The 20319-nt window shown below is 51.6% G+C and overlaps 1 protein-coding gene across 2 annotated transcripts; it reads right to left on the reverse strand.

The window, feature by feature from the left end:
• Positions 1-273: 273 nt before the first annotated feature.
• Positions 274-19598, reverse strand: RCC1L (RCC1 like). 2 transcript variants are annotated; one of them, XM_068154439.1, is made up of 11 exons: positions 19255-19598; positions 16827-16956; positions 13597-13725; positions 12664-12730; positions 11493-11544; positions 8359-8443; positions 6991-7172; positions 5336-5420; positions 4211-4384; positions 3105-3190; positions 274-1573 (listed from the first exon to the last, which is right to left on the reverse strand). In XM_068154439.1, the coding sequence occupies exons 1-11, from the start codon at positions 19537-19539 to the stop codon at positions 1496-1498; spliced, it is 1353 nt and encodes a 450-aa protein (XP_068010540.1). In that variant the 5' UTR covers positions 19540-19598; the 3' UTR covers positions 274-1495. The 2 variants fall into 2 exon arrangements, with proteins under 2 accessions (XP_068010540.1, XP_068010541.1); XM_068154440.1 differs by lacking the exon at positions 4211-4384.
• Positions 19599-20319: the final 721 nt, after the last annotated feature.

The raw sequence follows: 20319 nt of genomic DNA on the forward strand, positions 1-20319 counted from the left end.
TTACTCCCCCCACCACCAACTTCTGGTAATTACAGGGATGTGACAGAGAACTTCAGCTACTGGAGCCAAAATGCACATACCTGCTGTCCCCTGGGCCAGTGGAGGTGCTGCCTGCCTACCCTGCTGCAGGTGCAGAGGTGTCCTAGCTGGCAGGAGAGCTCTCCTGTCCCATCACTGCCAGCTGAAACACCTGAAGTTTAAATGCAGAGTGCAGGACAGAGCAGCTCAGGTGTGAAAGTTCAACCTCAAGACTATTCCATTACTACCAACAAAGGTTTTTGAATCACTTTATTAGAAAGGTATGAACTTAGAGCTTCCCAAAATAACACAGAGCAGAAATATCTCACACAAAGAAATGACACAGCTGTGCCTGGAGTAGTGCCCAGGAGAGTTTCCCACAGGGTGGTGTGAGATGTGTGCCTGCTACAGGCACATACAGCTGCTGCACCCCATCTCCACAAGCCTGCTGTGTCCTAAACATACCACAGCTTCTCTGGTACCAAGGAACAAGGTTGTGCTTCTTGCCCATCAAGACCTCCCTGCCCTGCTAGGTGCTACTGAAAAGCCTGGCTCATTTAAGACCTCTCAGCAGCTAAGAGCCACCACACTCCCTGAAGACAGAAAGAGTGCAGGGAGTCCCCAGAAAATCCTAGGCAGGGGGTTGTGATCAGCACAGAAAGGCAAAAGCACTTAGTGAGCAGCTGAGTGCTGCCCATGCCCACTGCCTGAGCACCCACCCTGCAGGTATCTGAGGGAGACTGGTAATGAAGCTACCTCCACTAACAGGCTGGGCTGGCTCCTGTCACCATCAGCCACCCCTCCACAGCAGCAGAGCCTGTCCTTGATCTGCCTTTCCCCACTGGCTGATCTAACAGCACTCTCCCCCTGCAAACACCTCCTCTTACAGCTTAAGGAACATGTTCAGTCCTTAAGAGTCCACCTAGCAGCCAGCCACAGCCTGGCCTAAGAGCACGCTCAGGCCCCTGGCTGTGCATCCAGCTTCTGCTCAATAGCAGCCTGGGCAGAGTGCAGCTGGTGGTGGGCACTGAGGACAGCTGTGCTGGACAGCAGAGAGCATGACTTCTTCCATATTCAAAATGATTAGCTAACAAAAGAGAGCTTTCCCTTGGGAACAGTCTGGCCCAGCCCAACACCGACACCTCGGAGCCGGTGACAGGGCAAGCGTTCATGAGGAAGTGTCCTTGGCACAAGAGGAGATCTCCAGCACATCTTCCCTGAGGGAGATACTCTTCAGCCTCAGGCAGAGAGGCTCAGCAGCTGTGGGCTGGGCCACAGACTCTCTGGGAGCTCATCATGAAGCAGCCAGAGCACTCCCTGCATTTCCTCTCTCCTTAGGGAACACTTCCTGCAGCCAGGCCGGAGCCGACAGCACCCCCAGGCACTGCCATGGCCACCTCTGCTCAGTCACTTCTTGCTTGGCTTCACAGGAGTCTTCCTTTCCAAAAGGCTTGGCACCAGGTCCCAGCAACAGTAACTAGGTGAAAGACTTCACCATGCTCACCATGTGGTCAACTCCACAGGCAACATCCACCACCTCACCAGGGACAGTCACCTGCAACAGACACACAGGAGGAGGTTACTGCTCAAGCTGGAACTTGGCCACTGTACTTCCCACTTCTCATCTCATGCTCCTGCTGCTTGGCACACCAGTTGGTTTCACAGGGACTTGTACCAAGGAAAGTGCCATCCTGAAAACCCAGAGGAAGCAAGACTCAGCACCAGACACACTGGTGCAGGGAGCTGTGAAATGTTCTCCTTCTCCCTCCACAGAGGCACAGAAACCTTTGGAAGGACAGACCAGACTGAGGAGGCAGCCTCAGCCCATCTGCTCAGCAGCAGACAGGGCAGAATCCAGGCAGCAGAGGAAGAGCTGCCCAAGCACCATCAGGGTTTGCCTCTCCTCTCACCAGCACAGACTGGAGCGAGGCAAAAGTTCAACTCTGCCCAAGGCAGATTTTGCTTTGGTGCTAAGCAGACCCAGCTCACTCTCTAGTGGTCACAGCTCATTCACTTGAAGGGGACTTCAAGCTCCAGGAAAGCAGAAGTGACAGATGCAAGGTTTTCCTCAGAGCTAAGGGGGAGGAGGTAACTCACTCTAGGGTAGGAGGTCACACAGAGTATCCTGGTAACTGCCCTTGCTCTGGTACGTTGCTGTGGTGGTGGTAGGGAAACCTGGACAAGCCACACTTGGTGGATTCAGAAAGCCCTCTCAGCCACAGCAGTGTGATTGCAGGCAAGTGCTCCAGATCTGGTGGGTTTTGTTGGTTTTTAGAAGGAAGAGAAATCATGCTAAAGAAACCCATCCACTGCAAGTTCACACAGACAGGAAGGGACTCCAGGGTGGTCCACTTTGCCTCCCTCCTCTCCTGCTTGGCCTTCATGGAGACTGGGAACATCTGCTAGGCTGAGTGCTGAACTCCAGAGCCAAAGACTCTTCTACACCCCCAGAGTCTGGCTCTCAGAGCCATCCAAGGGAAGGGAGGGGAACTGGAAGTGCTGCAAAACAGCTATCAAAACAGTTCAGTGGCTAAGGCTCTCCTACTGTAACTACACAAGGAGCCCAGTGACCCACCACCACAACTGCTTGACTTGGAAGAGGAGCAGGGGAAGGAAGCCCACAGCTATGTGGACCTGCTGCCCCTACACCCAACCTCCACAAGCAAAACATTTCCATGTGCAATGCAAGTCTGCTGGGCCACAGGTGAGCAGCACTGCTGGTGCTCTCTGCAGTGCAAAAGTGAGGTGCAGGTGAGAAGGGGAGGGAAGGAGCAGCAAGGGGCAGCAGGTATAAGACTGGAGAGGAGGGAGACAAGAAATGCTCAGCTGTGATGGCACAGCACCAGATGCTTCTTTGAGATCTGAAACTGAGACTGAAATAGCAGACTAAAAAGTTTTTACTGGATACTTCCACCTCTTAGTGGGCTACACAAGGACCTCTGGAAATCAAAGCAGTTCTACAATCATCTGAGGCTTCAATCTCTTTGAAAAGCACTCAGCCAAACTACAAAGCAAATGGTGCTGCTTGCCCTCAGGATAGCAAAGACTAAAGAATATACTCTTGGCCTTAATAACACCAGCCTTACCCTCCATGGGAAATAGTGGTCTTCCATCCTTCCAGTTCCCAGGCAGCCTCTTAGATTCTTGCCCCATACAAAGAGTTCTCCTCTGTCTATAGAGGGCAAAACAAAAGAAGACAATAGGGCAGAGCCATCAAAAAGGGAGAATTTTATCTGTGGTGCTGGCAAGTGTGGCTGCAGTGCTTCTGGGAGCACACAGGGTTACACAGGCAGTATGAAAGCCACCAAGTTTAGTTCCAAGGACAACAAATGGACTTGTGCTTGGGGAAAATGATGCCTAACCAGCAGGACAAGCAGCAAGTTCTGGGGACAAACCTCTGCTTCCCTCCCTTACAGCTCTTGCTTTGGGATTTGAAGAAAGAGTTCAGCAGGAGAGATTCCAGGGAATCATTTGTGGTGAAGTGAATCACTGCACTGGAAGTCAGACAATTACAGCTGACCCACATCAATGATCAGCACAGCAAAGCATGCAAGTAAAGCAGTGAATCTGTCCCAGGCTGTCACCTGGGGACTGGTAACTCAGCTGCCTGAACAGAAGTGGCCTTCAAATGACAGCTTGGGAAAAGAAAGTAAACTTGTCTTCAACAAAGCTCCTCAGTAAAACATGGAAATCCCAAGTGTTCAGATCAGCCCCACAGCAGAGACAACCAAAAGAGGGCCTCTAACATTTCCTGACTGCCAGGTAAAGGACCCTGCAACCAGACTGCTAGTGTCGTGCATACCACTTCCCCAAGGAGGAGCGAGGTGCCAAGGCGCTCGGTCCATCGGCAACCTCTGACTTTCAGGCCCCAGTCGCCGGATTTTCTGCGCTGCTGCCCTCTGCTGCCCATTGTGAAACGTCTCTGAAATTCACAACTTCCCTGAAAGGCATCAGCTGAACACACCAGAGCACCACTGCAGGTGTGTGGTGTAAGCCCTCCCACCCCGGGCTGCTAACTCAGGCAGGTCAGAAGAGCCACGAAGCCTCGACACCTAGCGCCAACTTAGGCTGGTGTCGTTTGTTCATCTGCCACACCAATTCCTGATGGGTTTAAAGTGGAACTGAATGACTGATGCTGTACCAGGAAATCAAACCCAGAATCTTCTCCACAGCAGCAGGCCCAGAAACTTACTTGTAAGGGCAGCAAAGTGGCTGAGTCCACAGCGAACGTGAGCAACGCGGACGTCCGGATTGAAGTCTGAGCGGCCAAAGAGGCTGGGTGGGATCATCTCTGGCACTGCTGTCTCTATTAGGTTTGGTCCTTTCCCAAGAATTCCATAGCCCCAGACAAAAACATTTCCTTCTTCTGCATTTCAATAAGAACACATTCTGTAAGACAGTCTGTGCCTGGGAAACTTCATGCCGTGACCCACAGTTAATGGGATCCAAAGGGAGATTTTCCTTTCTCCCAGAGCAGTCTAGCACCTTTTGGCTAGCAAGCAGAACAAGCACAACAATGCCAGCACAGTGTGGGCTGGATAAAATCCTTGAGCTTACTGACTGAAGGGGCAGAGGTGGAGTGTTTTACTGTCACAGCTTTTCCCTTTGAGGCACAGCCACACCAGCAGGAGGCTGGTCACCCTGGCCTGGCGTTCTGCCTTCTCCCGGGCGCCTGGGAATGGCAGCAGTTGGATGGCACAAGACAGGGGAAGTTGTTCTGCCTGCTAGCTCTGCTCCCTTCAGACTAGCTCAAATCTCTTGTCATCCCAACCCCCATATTGTGTGTATGAGATGATCCTCCACTGGAGCTGTACAATCCTCTCCTTCATTCCTTTACTTGGTGGCTTTCAAGCTGTGCTCCCTTAGCCACCGGCAATCCAAAGCAGCATTCAGCAAGACGCCTGCTGCAGAGCTGCACTGCTCTCACAACTCTCTACTTGTCCAGCCTACTTTATCAAGATCTACTCACATGTCAGATTTATATTGAGTCTAAAGGGTTCTTTTTTGCTCTCAGGTGCTGCTTTACTTCATACATCCATCTTCATTGCAGGCCTCCTATGGCCTGTGTGATCAGCAGACAAGATCAGAGCCACGAGCAGCAAGCAGGCTCTTGTTCCAGTTTGCATAAGCCCACACTGGAAGCAATGCCCTCTGCTAGTGACAACTCCCCATGTGCATTCTTAAACCAGAGATTTCTCAGGCTCCTAACACACAGCACTCTCCTGTTCCCAGCACACAAGATGCTTGCTCCATGTGGGATGTTAGAGGTGGATGTCACAATCCACCTACTGCATGACGGTTGTGAAGGCAAACTCACCTGTCAGCACCACGTTGCCAGTCCCTCCACAGGCAGCCTCCTTTATCTTCCCAATCTTGAATGGCAGGTGTCTGGGAACATTCACCTGTGTGAGGTTGCAGGAGAGCTGTTAGAGACAAGGTAAACTGCAAACTAGACACACACCTGTCACTTGTTCTCTAGTTCTGGTTATACCTTACCTAGACAACCCTGACACAACCGACCTTTCATGGCCAAACGACAGAGTGAACACAAACCCTAAGGGTTAAGAAACTACCTTAATTCATTAAGGCTGAGAGTGGACAGAGTGGGAGAAGGTGCCCACTGGAAAGCTTCCAGGCATGGCAACAAAGCTGCCTCCCTCTGACCACCCTCAAGCACCCACCCAGGAAACTACCACACTGTTTAGCCTGGTCATTGCCACCAGGCCTGAAGGGTGTCAGTAATTACCCCACATGAAGGATACACAGGGACATGGTTTAGTGGTGACCTGGCAGTGCTGGGCTGATGATTGGACTCAAAAGTCTGGTCCAACCTAAACAATTTTATGATCCTGTGGTATTTTACTAAAGCCATAAACAATGCAACTCTCTGCCCTTAGCCCTCTGCCAAGAGCAGCTTAGGTATTAATTCATTCCCTGCCTCCATTTCTTCCTAAGCTAACTGCAAGAGGAGACCACCTGCCCACTCACCTGAGTACTACAATCATAGTATCATAGTATCATTCAGAGTTGGAAGGGACCACAAGGATCATCTAGTTCCAATCCCCCTGCCATGGGCAGGGACACCCCTCACTAGATCAGGCTGGATAGAGCCTCATCCAGCCTGCTCTTAAACACCCCCAGGGACAGGGCCTCGACCACCTCCCTGGACAACCCATTCCAGGGCTTCACCACTCTCATGGTGAAGAACCTCCTCCCCACATCTAGCCTGAATCTTCCCACCTCCAGCTTCATTCCATTCCCCCTAGTCCTATCACTACCTGAGATCCTGAGCAGTCCCTCCCCAGCCTTCCTGTAGCCCCCTTCAGATACTGGAAGGCCACAATGAGGTCACCTCGGAGCCTTCTCTTCTGCAGACTGAACAGCCCCAACTCCTTCAGTCTGTCCTCACAGGAGAGGTGCTCCAGCCCTCTGATCATCCTTGTGGCCAAGTCAATACTGTACTTTTGCCCCAAAAAACCTTCTATCTGTGAGGCACTGGGATTTGTTTAGGACTCAGGTGAAGAATTCACCAACATACAGGCTGATTGGCAAGGACTTCCAACCTGGATCAGCACCATGCTGAAAGCAGGACCACTCAAGACTCTCTCTCAGCCAAATGACTAATTCCTGTCCTGCAACCAGCACAAGCACTCAAGCTGCACCTCAGTTTGGTGCAAAGTCCATGCAAGGAGCACACAGGGTGTAGTCTTCCTTTACAACAGACTAGAACTGAGGTGAGGTCACAAGTCTTTGCCTATCAACAGCTGGCAAGCACACTACCCTAAAGCTGTACAAGCATTTCAGACAGATTGGTTTTGTAAGCATGGGCAAAAACCAGCCTGCTAGTGGTGTTAGTGGGTATTGATTTACACTGCTGTCAGAAGAACCCAGAGCAGGGAGGAGTGGGCAATTTTTAACTGTGTGCAACAGCTGAAGTGGAACATGTTAGAACAGGCCCCCAGGCCAACTGACCTGCGTGGTTTCTGTGACACATGCCAACTGCAAGTACTCTGAATTTCCCCAGCCAAAGACATCTCCTTCATCTGAGACAGCCAGACAACAGTCCCCGTAGGAAGAGACCTGGATGATGTTTACTCCAGCAATGTCACCCTGTAGCTGAGTAGGAACACTGGTGATGTTGTAGTGTCCTAGACCTGAAAGGAAAAAAAAGTAGAAAGATGATGGATTTTTTTTCCCCAGATACACTTTTAACACCTACCCAGGAGCATTTGGGCATGTTACAACCTGACCTTCCATCCACAGCTCTTAATCAACAGCTTCAATGGACAAGCAACCACAGGCACCAGCTCTGCCAGCCAAAGTTACCTCTCTGAAGTACAAAACAACTTCATACAATCACACCTGGAGGACACCAGTGAGGAAGTTGACAGCAGAAGCCACCAGAAGAAGGGCCTGGCCAAAGATCCCATGCTGTGACAGCAATAGCTGCCAAAGGTCTCTTGTCAGTTCAAAAGCAGTCTAAGAAGCAAAACAGATCCTGAAGCCAGAGAATCAGGAAGGCAAAGCCTGCACAGAAGCAGGAAGTTCACCTTCTCATGCCACTTCCACATCCCTTCACGAGCTATAAACATTAGACAGATTCTCCTCAGCTGGCCTGCCTGGACTGTCAGCAGGGCATCCCAAAGCTGCTTTCAAATCATAGAATCAACAAGGTTGGAAAAGACCTCAAAGATCATCAAGTCCAACCTATCACCTAACACCTCATGGCTAAACCATGGCACCAAGTGCTATGTCCAATCCCCTCTTGAAAACCTCCAGGGATGGGGACTCCACCACCTCCCTGGGCAGCACATTCCAATGGCTAACAACTCTCTCTGGGAAGAACTTTCTCCTCACCTCCAGCCTAAACCTCCCCTGGCACAGCTTGAGACTGTGTCCTCTTGTTCTGGTGCTGCTTGCCTGGGAGAAGAGACCAACCCCCTCTCCTGGCTACACCTCCCTTCAGGTAGTTGTAGACAGCAAGAAGGTCTCCCCTGAGCCTCCTCTTCTCCAGTCTGAACAACCCCAGCTCCCTCAGCCTCTCCTCACAGGGCTGTGCTCCAGACCCCTCCCCAGCCTCATTGCCCTTCTCTGGACACATTCAAGAGCCTCAATATCCTTCTTAAGTTGAGGGGCCCAGAACTGGACACAGGACTCAAGGTGTGGCCTAACCTAAATGATGTGCTTTGTCTCAGGTGCTTCACACAGAGTGTAGCTGAACATCTGCACCTGGCCCTTTCTGTCCAGACATGCATGACAAACACACATCACAGGCTCTGAGTCAGGACAGCTTGCTGTAGCCATCAATTCACTGAAATGCAAGCTGAGCTGAGCTCCTACCTGTTTGTCCATCAGCTCCCCATCCACATGCATAGACTGTGCCTTTCTTGGTTCTGAACAGACTGTGGTCCTGCCCACACACAACCTGCACACAAACACAAAGTCACAGCTGGTCAGGAAAGGTCTTCAGGATCAAACACAAAGCCCTGCCTGCAGACAAGCCAAGCAGTGAACCTCTCCAATGCCCATCAGCTCAGACTGTGACTTGTCTCTCCCAACCAGACAGGGTAGGCTTGAGAACAGCAGGAGACAGCACAGAAAGCAGCAGAGTTTTATTTGTGGGAAGTGATGCTGCAGCTGATTTGCTCTCAGAACCAAAACAAGGCCCAGTTAACAGAAAGCTCAACTCAGCAGTGCAACACAACAAAGCAGCCCAGAGTAAATAAGCAGCACCCTTCACAGAGTGCTGCCACATGGCTCTCAATGCCAGCTGCAGACTGCCATTGATTGCCTGCCATGCAAGAGCTCCAGGAACACATCTGTTCTCAAACTGACATTTATGTTGAACTAGCAATCATGTCTGCCACAGGCTTGGCATGAATGAATGCCAAGATCTTCAAAAGCAGACATTAAAAATTAGCCAAAGATGAAAAGGGATTCACTCCACAAGTTAAAAAGAGTGACTACCAAGAATATTAAGCACATCACTGCTGTCATCAAAGTACAACAGGTACCAATTACTGAAGCCCCTGGAAAAAAACCCAGACACACAAAAAGCATGAAAAAGCCAAACAGCAGTTTGCAAACCTCATTCAAAACATCACTGAGCTGTACCATGGCACACCCTCCTCATGTGGACCTCAATGAATGACCCTTGCCTTCTGGGATGCTGCAGGGACCAGCAGTGTGTGCCCACAGAGCGCTGCTACAGTGGCACAGACATAGCAGAGAACTGTGTCTGGAAGCACTGCAGCCACCTGCAGACTTGGTGGCAGTATGTCCATGCCTCTCTTGTACTAGGCAGCCCAAAGGCCCTTCAGCAAGGCCTTTGACACCATCCCCCACAGCAAACTGCTGGCTAAGCTGTCAGCTCGTGGCTTGGACCACTACACTCTGTGCTGGGTTAGGAACTGGCTGGAGGCTGAGCCCAGAGAGTTATGGTGAATGGTGCCACAGCCAGCTGGCAGCCAGGCACCAGTGGTGTGCCCCAGGGATCAGTGCTGGGCCCTGTCCTCTTTAACACCTTCATTGATGATCTGGATGAGGGGGTCGAGTCAGTCATCACAAGTTTGCAGATGACACCAAGTTAGGGGCAGATGTTGGTCAGTTAGAGGGTAGAAAGGCTCTGCAGAGGGACCTTGACAGACTGGACAGATGGGCAGAGTCCAGTGGGATGGCATTCAACAAGTCCAAGTGCCAGGTGCTGTACTTTAGCCATGGCAACCCCAGGCAGAGCTACAGGCTGGGGTCAGAGTGGCTGAGAGCTGCCAAACAGAGAGGGACCTGGGGGTGCTGACTGACAGCCACCTGAATATGAGCCAGCAGTGTGCCCAGGTGGCCAGGAGGGCCAATGGCATCCTGGCCTGCATTAGGAATAGTGTGGCCATCAGGAGCAGGGAGGTCATTGTGCCCCTGTACTCTGCTTTGGTTAGGCTGCACCTTGAGTCCTGTGTCCAGTTCTGGGCCCCTCAGTTTAAGAAGGACATTGAGACTCTTGAAGGTGTCCAGAGAAGGGCAACAAGGCTGGGGAGAGGCCTTGAACACAGCCCTGTGAGGAGAGGCTGAGGGAGCTGGGGTTGCTTAGCCTGGAGAAGAGAAGGCTCAGGGGTGACCTCATTGCCCTCTACAACTACCTGAGGGGTGGTTGTGGCCGGGAAGGGGTTGGTCTCTTCTCGCAGGCAACCAGCACCAGAACAAGAGGACACAGTCTCAAGCTGTGCCAGGGGAGGTTTAGGCTGGAGGTGAGGAGAAAGTTCTTCACCGAGCGAGTCGTTCGTCATTGGGATGTGCTGCCCAGGGAGGTGGTGGAGTCACCGTCCCTGGAGGTGTTCAAGAGGGGATTGGATGTGGCACTTGGTGCCATGGTCTAGTCATGGGGTCTGTGTTGATAGGTTGGACTCGATGATCCTCGAGGTCTCTTCCAACCTAAGTTAAGTTATACTGTAATATGTTGAGTGTGGCCTCACCAGTGCTGAGCAGAAGGCAAGGACCACCTCCCTGGACCTGCTGGCAAGACTCTTCCTAATGCAGCTGAGGATTCTATTTGCCTTCTCTCCAGCAAGGTCATGCTGCTGGCTCATGGGCAACTTGGTGTCCACCAGGAATAATAACAGAATAGAATAATAGAATTCACCAGGTTGGAAAAGACCTTTGAGATCATCAAGTCCAACCTATCACCCAACACCATCTAATCAACTAAACCATGGCACCAAGTGCCTCAGCCAGGCTCTTCTTAAACACCTCCAGCGATGGTGACTCCACCACCTCCCTGGGCAGCACATTCCAATGGCCAATCTCTCTTTCCAGAAGAACGTCTTCCTAACACCCAGCCTAAACCTCCCCTGACACAGCATGAGACTGTGTCCTCTTGTTCTGGTGCTGGTTGCTTGGGAGAAGAGACCAACTCCCTCCTGGCTACAACCTCCCATCAGGTAGTTGTAGAGAGCAAGAAGGTCTGCCCTGGGCCTCCTCTTCTCCAGGCTAAGCAACCCCAGCTCCCTCAGCCTCTCCTCATAGGGTTTGTGCTCCAGACCCCTCCCCAGCTTTGCTGCCCTTCTCTGGACATATTCCAGCAAGTCAACAGGCATTTTCTGCAGAGCTGCTTCCCAGCAGGTCAGCCCCCAAGCCTCAGTGGTGTCTGAGGCTGTTCCTCCCCAGGTGCAGCACTGCATCCTTGTCCTTGCTGAACTTGGTTCACATCAGCCCATTTCTCCTGCCTCTGGATGGCAGCACCATCACCTGGTCTATCAGCCACTCCTCCAGGCCTTTGTCATCTGCAAACCTGCTGAGGGTTCACTCAGCTCCATCATCCAGCTCATCAGTGAAAACATTAAGCAGAACAGAGCTAGTATGGACCCCAGGAGACAGCACTGGCATTGAGCTGATCCTCCTGCCAGGGATAACCACCCTCTGAGCTCACCTGCTCAGTCAGGCTTCAACCCACCTTTAGACTTCAGCTCAGGTGATCCTCTTACCTGGACAACTCTGCTGTCAAACTCCTTCAGCTGATGAATGACATAGCTTTCACTGGACACCAGCAGCCAGCCAGCCAACCACCGAGAAGAGAAAAGGCAACACAGAATTTCAGTGGAGTGAAGTGAAAAACAGGAAGGTTGACCTGCCTTTACTGAAAGCCACTTTGCCATCACAGCAGAGATTCTTTCCTGTGTCTCTTACATATCCAAAGAGCCTAGCTCCACTGTAAAATTACTGCACAGAGAAGGAAAGTGATTTGCATTCTCTTACTGAAGAGCTCTCACTTTTAAAGCACCACCTCTCTTGGGAACTGGGTGTGGGAGCAACCCTCAGACACATTCCTTAGTCTAGAATGGGCAGACACCAGACAGCACTGCAGCACCCACAGAAACACACCACCTCCCTGCAGATTAAGCACAGTGTGGTGTTACATCCATGCCATTCTTTCACCAAGCCAGGAATTCTGAACTTTCCAATGACTTACCTTCCAGAATCAAGGCAAAGAAAAGCTAGCTAGACTGCAGCTCTTTGCTTACACTCTGTGGGCCACATCTTCTGGCTCACAGAGGGAGCAAGGAACAGAGAGAGCAAGGAACAAGATCTCTTCTAGGCCTTGCCAGGGGATCAGCAATTCACTATGTTCCCCCTATCCACTTACATCACTACTACCTTCCAGAGCATTTTGAGAGTATGCTTTGGTGTGTGGCTCACAAAAAGCCTGTGAAGGAAAAGCACTGCAGATTCAAAGGCAGTTACAGCAAAGAGCCTCAACAAAAGGGTGCCTCTTTCATCAGTCAATGGCATTTCTGACACTCTCAGAAATAGCACTTGCACTCCAAGAGGTGAAAGGGAGAAAGACCAACTACCAACACCAATTACCTCAAGCAATTTAGGCAGGCTGGGTTTTCTCACCATGTCCTGTGAGACTGCCACATGCTGACATCATTCTGTCTTTTGTCAGTGTGGTCTGAGAAGTGCTAGTGCCCAGCCTGGCTATAAAGCCAAGCCATTTATATGACACCTGCAGCATAAAAAGCCTGTTCTCAGCTTCCTTCATCCTAAATCCCAGCCCTGCCAGGCTTTTTCCCCACCTCCAGGCTTTTCTGTAGGGTTGTTTTCAGGCAGTTGTGTTTTCAACACTAAGGGAGTCCAGGATCTCTGGATTCTCACCTGTAAACTTCATCTTCAACAACGTTCCGGCCACACTGCCCATAGGAATTGTTCCCCATTGTGAAAACTGGAAAGCAAGGACAAAATGCACTGGGTCTGTTACTGTCCAACCCCCTGAGAGCCTCCTCTCAGCTACACAACACACTGTCATGCAGGCCTCAGCCTGAAAGGTGGAATGTAGTACTGTAAAAACTGGCATAAGCTTCCTCCAGACCAAGTCCACTTGAATTCAAGTGACTGAATCCATTTTTGTCACCAGCATCCTGGGGATGTGTTGCAGGCAGAGCAGCAGTACCTGGAGCTGACTGGCTGCTTCTCAGTAATTGCCTGGTTCATCCCACTGTTGCCAAGGAGACTCAGGAACTGATCAGCACTCCCACAGGAGCCTTAAATCAACAGCCAACCAGCTCACCCACTGATAAGCAGCACTGGATTGCTCAGTGCAGCACTGAAGCCACTGCAGCAGGAATTCCCAGAGACATGGAGAGCCAATTCACAGGCAGGCTTTTCTGTACAGAGGCCCATTAATTAATTGCTTTCATAAACGAAGCACTCTGGGGCTCCAGGGGGAAAGCAGCACAGGAGCACTGGCACAGCCATCCCGAACAGAACACGTCTGCCTGAGCAAGACAAGCAGGCTGCACTTCAGCAAGGCCTGGGGCTACATAAACAAACCATATTTTGCAGCACTTGTAGTGACAAAGCTTCCAAAGCATTTACAGCCTCAGCCAGCAGAGCTCAAGGCACAGGACCCAGCTCAGGGCTGGCCCTCCAGGGAGCGATCCAGAAAAGGCCTTCAGCTCCCTGAGTCACAACCACAGTGCAGACAGCCCACTGGGGTCTGGCTCTCAAGGGCAGAAGACAAGCTTCTCTGGAGCTCTGAATGAATGCAGAGTCAGCTGTCCCTTGTCACCAGCACAGGTGATAGCATACCTCCTTCTCTGTCTGTCAGGACCAGGGAATGGGCTCTCCCACAGGACACCTGCAGGACTCGAGTCTGCTGTGGCTTCTCCAATGGTAATGGCACTGGAGATGGCTCCAAGACATATTCGTAGCCCTTAGCTGAAGGAAGGGAGACAAGTTTACAAAGTCAGTAGTTTCCACAAAGCAAACTGATCACATATCTGCCAATCCTGTTGCACACACACACACACACACTTCTCTTTGATTACAAAAGCAGACATCTTTCAGAAGGCCAAGATACAGCAAAGGGCTGACTGGGACTCATCAGAGGGATGGAGTTCAAAGCCACTGGGCTTCCTGAAGCCACCAGAGATCTCTGCCTAATCAAACCCCCCCATACCTAGGGCTGAATGGTATTAAAGCTCCAGGTGGCCAGAAGTGAGAACCTGAGGTTCTCAGCCATGTGTTCAACCACCTTGGTGACTAAGGCTGGATTACTAGAGAGCTTAACACCAAGCCCAAACTAAGCACTCTGTGCAACTGAGGATACTGCAAGCAAGGTACAATAGCAGCTATCACAGAAAGGCAGCACAAAAGGTGAAGGGAAAAAAAGTCTTAGGGCTTCATATTTAAAGAAGAGTAGATTAAAGGCCCTTGCAGAAAAAAAAGGAATGCAAGAAACATTAGCTAGCCTGGCTCCACAGGGGATAAGAGATCTAAGGTTTGGGGGAGAAAATGACAGGCTGTACTAGAAGACTCAGTAACTTAAAGAATATGTAATCAGGGACAGTCAGCTGGGAGGGGGCAAAAAAAGAACAGCAAAACATAAATCACTACCAGGGAAAAGGTTAAGGGGAGATAAAAAGCTCTGATATCAAAGCAAGCCACTGCAAGAAGTGAAATCAAAGCCCAGAAGACCCAAAGCAGTATTCTGCTCCCATGCAGCAGTGCTGTAACTAGTTCTCACTGCCTGCAGTTAAAAAAGCCCCAGCAAATCTCCACATATCCTCTAACAGCAAGGCACTGCTTGGTGCAAGGACTGGCTGCTTGCAAACAGTGGGAGTTTGCTGTGCAACACAGCAGGAACTGAAAGGCAGCAAAGTTTGTGTCTGTCTAAAGAGATGTGGTAGCAAAGAGCCTTTTCTTTTCTCTCTGCTCCTTCCAGCCAAGTGACACAAGCTGCTGGAACCTGTGGTACTCATCACAGGGATTCTGGAGCAAAGAGGCAATGGGGTGGCTAAGGAAAAGGAGGGTGAGAGTAAACTAGCAGTTTGGCTTAAAACCAGCTGGAGTTTCTGCATGAAATCCAAAGCTCCACAGGTAGAGGTGGAGCAGCAGCAATGCCACTGAGCTGCACTGCACTTTCAACAGATCCTCCCAAACACTCCTACTTGAACCACACATCTGTTTAACCCAGCCATGGATTCTCTGGCACAAATAAACTGCAGGTCAGAGGAAAAAGAATAAAATGGCAAGACACTGCTGAGACATCAGCACGTACAGAACTCAGAGCTGAAGCCTTTAGAAGCAGATGTGAGGGGAAGCTTCTGGGGAGCCTTCATTCTGCACTTCATGGAGACCTCTCCAGTGTGCTAGCAGCGGCACACAGCAGCACCACCACCAGAAACTGCACCACTCTGCACAGGAGCTGACACTGTCTTCTGCCTCTCCACATTTGATCTTTTGCTCCTATCAGATACACCCTACCTTAACAGATTATGCTCTTACAGAGAGGAAAAACCAATGGCTTTTCACAGGGTTCATGTTCTTGGAGAATGGTTTTCAATCACAGATAGCCATTCTGCAAGGGAAGGGAGTTGGTGGCTTTCAGATCTGTCTTAGGTGGAGACATTCAAGGTCAAACTTGATGGGGCCCTGAGCAACCTGATCCAACTGGATGTGTCCCCTAAAAAAATCATCAAATGGTTTAGGTTGGAAGGGACCTTTAGAGGCCATCTAGTCCAAGCCCTGTGCAGTCAGCAAGGACACCTGCAACTAGAGCAGGTTGCTCAGAGCCCCAAACAACCTGATGGTTCCAGGGATGGGACATCTACCACCTCTCTGGGTAACCTGGGCCAGGGAGTGGGCTTTGCAGCAGGCTCTCAGCTGAGAGCAAACTCCAGGCTATTACTAGTCACTGCAGGGGGAGTTATCATAGAATCAACAAGGTTGGAAAAGACCTCAAAGATCACCAAGTCCAACCTGTCACCCAACACCTCATGACCGCTAGATCATGGCACCAAGTGCCAGGGTTGGACAAGACCTCATTCGAGGGGGTCCCTTCCAAGACAAAACACTCTATGTTTCATAGTTTCATTCAGGGTTGCAAGGGACCACAAGGATCATCTAGTTCCAACCCCCCTGCCATGGGCAGGGACATCCTACACTAGATCAGATTGCTCAGAGCCTCATCCAGCCTGCTCTTAAACACCCCCAGGGACAGGGCCTCGACCACCTCCCTGGACAACACGTTCCAGGGTTTCACCACTCTCATGGGGAAGAACCTTCTCCTCACATCTAGCCTGAATCTCCCCACCTCCAGCTTCATTCCATTCCCCCTAGTCCTATCACTACCTGAGATCCTGAGAAGTCCTTCTCTAAGCCTTCCTGTAGGCCCCCTTCAGATACTGGAAGGCCACAATGAGGTCACCTCGGAGCCTTCTCTTCTGCAGACTGAACAGCCCCAACTCCTTCAGTCTGCATAGAGATTATCACCTTAAATGTGTTTGAGAGCCTGGTACAAGGCAGAGTGAATGAATAGCATGATTTTTCCTCAAAGTGCAATTGGGAATGAAAATAAAACACACATGGGGGAAAAACAATATCCACTGACCACACAGAAAATATCTCCATGAGGAAGGAAATGATAGGTGCAAAGGGAAGAGAAGGCAGTGAAGCCTCTTGCCCAAATGGTTCCATTCACTAGTCCACCACACTGCCTACTATCAAACTAGATTCCAAGCAACATCTTAACCAACACACACACAGAGCTGCACAAGAAATGCTTAGCTTTTCAGTTACTGCAAGTGCAGTGCAGAGAGAGGATGGACACCTTGACCTTACAAAGCACACATAACCACAGCTAAGTTTCAAACAAATCAATAAGTAAGTTTCCTAATAAACAAGTATATCAATAAATGAGGCTTCTCTAAGGAAAAGGAAGAGGAAAGCAACAAAGCACAGCCTCACACTCTGCATCAAAGCCCCCTGGGCATTTGTCATGCCTTTTCATGCCACCAACCTTCCCACATCATTCTTACCTTGATCTCTTCTGCTTCTCTGGAATCCCAGCTGGGAGTCCTTGTTGAGCCCCATGCCCCACACTTTGGTGATGTCTGTGGTGTTAGAGGCCAGCAGAGTGAATCCATAGCCACAGGCAGCAGAGGAGATCTTTGAAGACAAACAAACCCCACACCATTCACGTACAAAGCAAGTTCCACCCCATGCCATCTGCCCATCAGCATTCATCCTTCATTAAGCCCTGAGCAATCTGATCTAGTGGGAGGTGTTCCTGCCTATGGCAGGGGGGTTGGAACTGGATGATCCTTGCAGTCCCTTCCAACCCTGACAATTCTGTGATTCTAAGCTATATCCAAATATCATAGAATCACAGAACCAATAATGTTGGAAAAGACCTCAGAGATCATCAAGTCCAACCTGTCACCCCACACCTCATGACTACTAAACCATGGCACCAAGTGCCACATCCAATCCCCTCTTGAATACCTCCAGGGATGGGGACTCCACCACCTCTCTGGGCAGCACATTCCAATGGCCAACTACTCTTTCTGGGAAGAACTTTCTCCTCACCTCCAGCCTAAACCTCCCCTGGCACAGCTTGAGACTGTGTCCTCTTGTTCTGGTGTTAGTTGCCTGGGAGAAGAGACCAACCCCCTCCTGGCTACAACCTCCCTTCAGGTAGTTGTAGAGAGCAAGAAGGTCTCCCCTGAGCCTCTTCTTCTCCAGGCTAAACAACCCCAGCTCCCTCAGCCTCTCCTCACAGGGCTGTGCTCCAGACCTCTCCCCAGCCTTGTTGCCCTTCTCTGGACACCTTCAAGAGTCTCAGTGTCCTTCTTAAACTGAGGGGCCCAGAACTGGGCACAGGACTAAACTCAGGGGGTGTATGGATCTTGCAAAAGTGACCAGAAACATTCTCATCAGAGACAAGCACAACAGCATGAAGCCAAGCACAAGGTTTCTCTCTCAGAGCCTTGTTTTCACGTACACACATCTTTAATTCTGCATTACTTTGGACCCACTCAAGCACAGCAGGAAGAGCTCCCTGCTGAGCAGCAGTCGATTGCAAAACACCCAGCAAACAGAGAGACACTGAGAGATGGAGCCATGGTTTAGCAGTCATGAGGTGCTGGGTGACAGGTTGGATTGGATGACCTTTGAGGTCTTTCCCAACCTTACTGATTTGATGCTTCTAATAACACTCCCATTTTTCACTCCTTTTGCTCTGACCCTCTTTGGACATCAGAGCACAACAGGACCACGCAGACAAAAGGATAACAAAAGGATTTTTACACACAAGTTTCCAATCTGGGCAAGAAACTGAGGCTCATGTTCAGCCCACCATTGACCAGTACCCCCAGAGAGGGACCTCGGGGTGCTGGTCGATGGTAGGCTGAACATGAGTCTGCAGTGTGCCCAGGCAGCCAAGAGGGCCAATGGCATCCTGGCCTGCATCAGGAACAGTGTGGCCAGCAGGAGCAGGGAGGTCATTCTGCCCCTGTACACTGCACTGGTTAGGCCACACCTCGAGTCCTGTGTCCAGTTCTGGGCTCCTCAGTTTAGGAAGGAGGTTGACTTGCTGGAACGAGTCCAGAGAAGAACAACAAAGTTGGTGAGGGGTTTGGAACACAGCCCTATGAGGAGAGGCTGAGGGAGCTGGGGTTGCTTAGCCTGGAGAAGAGGAGACTCAGGGGAGACCTTATTGCTCTCTGCAACTACCTGAAGGGAGGTTGTAGACAGGTGGGATGTTGGTCTCTTCTCCCAGGCACCCAGTACCAGAACAAGAGGACACAGTCTCAGGCTGCACCAGGGGAGGTTCAGGTTGGATGTTAGGAAGAAGTTCTATACAGAGAGAGTGATTGCCCATTGGAATGGGCTGCCTGGGGAGGTGGTGGAGTTGCCATCATTGGAGATGTTCAGGAGGAGACTTGATGGGGTGCTTGGTGCCATGGGTTAGCTGTTTGGGTGGGTTGGATTGGTTGATGGGTTGGACACGATGATCTTGAAGGTCTCTTCCAACCTGGTTTGGTTTATTCTAAATAAAGGTTTGTTCTAATAAAGAAAGCCACTGAAAAGCAGCCTCTATGTCTCTGATAGCCGTTCACACTCCCACTCTCAGGGCTCTGGCAAACAAACACAGATAAATTCTCCAACTTGTATGCTACCAAAAATCTCCCTGATGCTGCGTTATCGATTGGAAAAAAATAACCATGGCGAAGTCTTTTTTAAAACCCCTGAGTGCTCCAGGCCTTCCAGAGCGGAAGGCAGCCCCTGCCGAGAGGCACCGGGCCGGCCCGAGGCGGCGCACGGAGGCTGCCTGAGGAGCGGCGCTGAGCTCACCCCGCCCCGGGCCACCCCCGCCCCGGGCCCCCCCGCCCCGGGCCACCCCCGCCCCGGGGCACCCCCGCCCCGGGCCACCCCCGCCCCGGGGCACCCCCGCCCCGGGCCCACCTTCTCCTCCGTTTCCAGTCGGTAAGGCGTGGGCTGGATGCGCCGCGGGCTCTTCCAGCCCGCGTCCGGCTTCACGAAGCTGGGGATGCCCAGGGCGCCCGAGTAGCTGAAGCCCCACACGAAGACGCGGTCCTTCCGCTTCGCCGCCTTCCCCACGTACTGGAAGACCGGAGCGGCCTCCTCGGCCTCCTTCAGCTGGCGGACGCTCCGCGGGCCGGCCGGCTTGGCCAGACCCCTGTGGAGGGCTGGCGGCGGCCGCCGCGCTCCCCTCAGGGCTGCCCACATCTCCGGCTGCCGCCCCCCGCGCCCCTCAGGCCTCCTCCGCCGCCATCTTGCCGACCTCTCACCTGCGACCCCCGCCGCGGGCTCCACAGCGCTGCGCGCACGCGCCCGGCCGCGGCGGGACGGGCTCCTCTTAAAGGGGCAATGGCAGCCTGCAGGGCGTGGGCCCCACCAGTCCTTGACCTAGACGCAGTCTCAGATACAAACCCCGACCCGATCCTAGCCCTAGACTCAAGTTCTGGTTTGTGTCAAACCTGGACACAGTCGCTGACACAAACCCAAATACAGACCCAAGTTTAAACCCAGACCCAAGCCTAAACCTAGTCTCAGACCCAGACTCCATCCCAGATCCAAATCCAGACCTGGACCTAGAACCGGTCCCAGACCAAAGCTTAAACTCACACTCAAAACAAGACACAAATACAGACCCAGCCTGCACCTAGACCCAAACCCATACTCATACCCATACACATACCAAACCCAGACCCAGCTCCAAACCTGAACCCACCTGGCATGGCAGTGGCAGGGCTGTTGTGTCTTGCAAAGCAGCCCTGCCCTGGAGGTGCTTGTCCTCCCATCACAGTAGCTCTGTGCGAGGCAGCAGGAGGGACCAGCATCTGCAGCCTTGGGAAGCCTCTTGCCCCTCACACCACGGCAGCCTCACACAGCCTGGGCTGCTCACCCCAAACCCTTCACACCTTGAGCCTCTGTTTTCCATTAGAGGGAGCAAAGTTAGCCACTGTCCAGGAGGAAGGTGCATCCTTTTTTGCCCCCATCCCATTC

This window comes from Melanerpes formicivorus, unplaced genomic scaffold (genome assembly GCF_026170545.1).
Source record: "Melanerpes formicivorus ecotype bairdi unplaced genomic scaffold, bMelFor1.0.p_v2 SCAF_29, whole genome shotgun sequence".
NCBI lineage: Eukaryota > Metazoa > Chordata > Aves > Piciformes > Picidae > Melanerpes > Melanerpes formicivorus.